The 3829-nt window shown below is 52.0% G+C and overlaps 1 protein-coding gene across 1 annotated transcript; it reads right to left on the reverse strand.

Annotated features, from left to right (window-relative positions):
- Positions 1-1989: 1989 nt before the first annotated feature.
- LAESUDRAFT_628501 (uncharacterized protein) lies at positions 1990-2559 on the reverse strand (the record flags this gene model as incomplete). The annotated part of the gene is made up of 2 exons (XM_040903362.1): positions 1990-2292; positions 2359-2559. Coding segments are annotated over 2 exons (504 nt in total), but the record flags the coding sequence as incomplete, so codon positions are not given.
- Positions 2560-3829: the final 1270 nt, after the last annotated feature.

The raw sequence follows: 3829 nt of genomic DNA on the forward strand, positions 1-3829 counted from the left end.
ATTTCTTGAATGTGATTACTGTAAACGGATGGAGAACGAGTGGACGGGGGGACACGCTAACGGAGTGGGCTTCAGTTCTCTGATAGATGAGCAATTCTATTAGTATGTACCTAATGGAGCTACAGTACATTAGTATATAAGATACTTTCAGGTAGAATGACAGAAGGACTCACTGGGCTTCAGTTCTCTGATAGATGAGCAACTGAAGCCTGGGGGAAGGAGCAAAGCGAGTGAAAAGTCTGACGGGCGCTAATCCCCGATAAGTACGTAAAAGGAAATACCTACTGTTAAGTGAGATTGTAAGTCCATACTTAGTCTTGTCTATGCTTGCCATTTCAACACTCTCCCTCAAGCTAGGCGAAGTTCCAGCATTCCAGCAAACTTCTCCACCTTCTGACGGGTCAATGCCTTGGTAAGAAGGTCAGCGACCATGTAATTGGTCGGGCAATACAAGATGACAGCGTGTTCCATATCGATAACCTCACGAATAAAATGGTAGCGAATGTCGATATGCTTCATTCGCACATGAAGGAGTCCACTCTGTGCAATCGTGATTGCGCTCTGATTGTCGGCATGCAATGGTGTCAGTTCTGCCAGAGGCGAGGTGAGTTCTGTGAGAAGTGCACGTAGCCACAACAGCTCGCATGACACATTGGATGCAGCAATGTATTCGACCTCCATGGAAGACAGCGCGGTGAGAGGCTGCTTGCACGAAGACCAGCTGACAGCTCCTCCAGAGTAGAGGAAGCTGTAGGCCAAGATCAAGTGATGGTGGGCCTGTGAGGCCCAGTCGGCATCGGTGTAGCCTATAAAACAGTCAGTTGTCACACCGAACATCAAGGCCAGGTCATGTGTGCCTTTAAGATAGCACAGCACGCGTTTTGCGGCTTCTCAATGCATAAGCGCTGGGTCAGCCATGAAGCGCACCAGAGTTGAAGTGGCGAATGCGATGTCGGGACATGTGGCGATAGCAGCATACATTAGGCTCCCGACAAGCCTTGCATATAGCTTGCAAGCCATGTGCACGCGATCCTCATCTGTGAGCTCGATGCTGAAGAGATTAATGTGAGGGTCCATCGGAACCGTGAGTGCGTAAGCTTCCATCATGCCAAAGTGATCGAGTATCATGTCGATGTACATGGCTTGTGAGAGCGAGATAGTGCAGGCAGTGCAGTCACGGTGAATCTCAAAGCCTAGTAGCCAGCGTGCTTCACCCAGGTTGACAATCTCGAACCGTGCGGTGAGCTCCCGCTTGAGGCCAGTTATGGTGGCCTTCGTGTCTGTGATGAGCATGCAGTCATCAACATGCACAACAATGATGATGATGATGTTGGAGACAAAGGTGAAAAACACACCAAAATTGTGCTGGCTCCGCTGTAGGCCCAGGTCGGCAAACAGCTCGCAGAGCTTGATGTACCATTGCCGATCAGCTTGTTTGAGGCCATATAGCACCTTGAGCAGCTTCGAAACGTAGTTTTCACATCCGAGAACTTCGAAACCTCATGGTTGCTTCATGTAAATCGTCTCGTTGAGCTCGCCATTCAGGTAAGCATTTTGGAAGTCGATTTGATGGAGTTCCCAGTCATTGGCAGTGGCGAGCATGAGTGCGAGCTGTAGCGATGCAAGGCTTGCTGTCGGTGATGCTGTCTGGTCAAAGTCAATGCTCGGGATCTGCAAGAACCCTTGTGCACATAGGCGTGCCTTGTACTTCGCGATCTCGTTGTTCTCGTCGCGTTTCCTGTGAAGCAACCATACTGATCTGATGACATGCGCATTCTCTGGCTTCTTGACCAGCTCGTATGTTCTCATCACCTCAATCTTCGCCAGCTCCTCCTGCATTGCCTCTTGCCATTGCTCGTGTTCTGGCCCGGCCATCACCTCTCAGTACAATGGAGTGTCACCGGCCATGGCCACCAGAGCATAGAGGGTCTCCCCCTCATCGCCGTATTTATCCTCTGGCTGATCCTGCGCAAGCTTCGCATGCTCGAGAATGCTCCTCGGAACGTGCTGTGCGCCACGTCCACCAGTGGTGCCAGTACCTGACTGTAAGTCGCGTATCCATTGAGATGGCTGACACACACGTTTAGGATGTCCAGCTCCTGCCTCAGGCATGCTCTTCGGCTTGGTCACCATGCTCTCTGGCTGCAGCGGCTCTGTGTTCACATTTGTTGACTCATTCGGGACAGTTGCAGGTGGTTGGATGACATTGGATGACGTGATGGTTGCAGCTGATATGGAGGTCGATGGAGGTTGGAGTGAAGTGCCTGTAGGCACGTTCTGGCCGCTTTTGGCCTTGTTCGGCTCCCCCTTGGGCTGAACGTTGACGGAGATGGGTGCGTTTTCCTTGACAATATGCACGTTGCATTCAACGGATACCTTGTGCTTGTCGGCCCAGTACATGCGGTGGCCGTTGCTGTGCACATCGAACCCAACCCAGTGGCCTGGATGCGACTTCAGATTGAGCTTTGAGGCTGCGTCAACGCGCACCCATACAGTGCATCCAAAATGCGGTAGGGGGTCGAGATGGGGTTTCTCACTGGTAGCGCATTCGTGCAGGGTCGACCCATGGGTGCTGTGCATCGTCATGCAGTTGCGAAGCCACACGGTGTGCATGGCGGACTCAGCCCATAGGAATTTGGGGAGGTCCACGTCGAAGAGTAGCACACGAGAGTGCTCAGCAAGCATACAGTTAATGCATTTGGCTTTGCCGTTCTCCTGCGGGGAGTCATGCATGGTCTGGTGATGGTGTGTACCTTCGCTTTTCAGGTAAGTCTGGAACTCTGTACTCATGTACTCCCCTCTGTTATCGCTCTGCAGCTCCTTGATGGCCTTGACACCTTGGTGAGTTTTCGTCCATGAGCTGTAGGCCTTGTAATGAGCGAGGACATCACTTTTGCGGGCAATAGGGCAGATGATCACCTCGTCTGAGTAATTGTCTATAAAGGAGACGTAGTACTCCTTGCCTGCTAGGGACTTCACCAGCGCCTTCCCCCATACGTCCGTGTGCACGTGCTGACCATATGTGGTCACTTGTGGGCTCGAGCGTGCCTTCGAAAATGACTCACGAGTCTGCTTCGCCTTTGTGCATAGTTCGCAGAAATCAGTGGTCGAGTCCTCGAGTTGCACTTCAGTGATGATATTGGCCTCAACCATTTTCTTGAGGGCAGGGGCATGGGCATGTGCCATGCGACAGTGGAACTCAGTGAGTGACAGCGTCATCATCAATGCTGTGTCCTTCGTGGGTGCTGATGGGATCGGCGATCCAGGTAAGGGGTACAGACCATTGTGCTCGGCAGCTACAAACATGGTGGTACCTCGAGGGGAGACAACATGACATCCGTCATGCTCAAAACGGACAGTGTAGCCAGCCTTCATAGTGTTGCTGATAGAGATGAGAGCGAAGGGCATGGATGGCATATAGAGAACATCACGTAGCGTAAACTTCACGCTCCTTCCCTTGTGTACAGTGTCAATGCAAACATCACCTTCACCTGTGACATAGAAGATACGTCCATCGACTGAAGTGATCAGCTTGCACTCGGTCTCCCGGAGGGTGATGAAATTTGCGCATACTGGATCGAAGTGTCAGCTTGCGCCAGAATCGAGAATTCTGGTGAGCTTTGGGAGCTTCGCTCCCTCGACCTTCGAAAAGTCAGTCGCAATGGCGAATGCAAATGCCTCATCGTTCCCTGTTGCTGCCGCATTCGCACTGGCTCCCTCAGAGCCCTTGTCGTGCTTTCTTCCCCGGTTCTTGCTCCGTGGCCCTTGGCCCTCCTTTCCACCACCCTTTGGCCAGCAGTCCACTTTCAGATGGCCAGGCTTACTTTTT

Source organism: Laetiporus sulphureus, assembly GCF_001632365.1.
Source record: "Laetiporus sulphureus 93-53 unplaced genomic scaffold LAESUscaffold_34, whole genome shotgun sequence".
NCBI lineage: Eukaryota > Fungi > Basidiomycota > Agaricomycetes > Polyporales > Laetiporaceae > Laetiporus > Laetiporus sulphureus.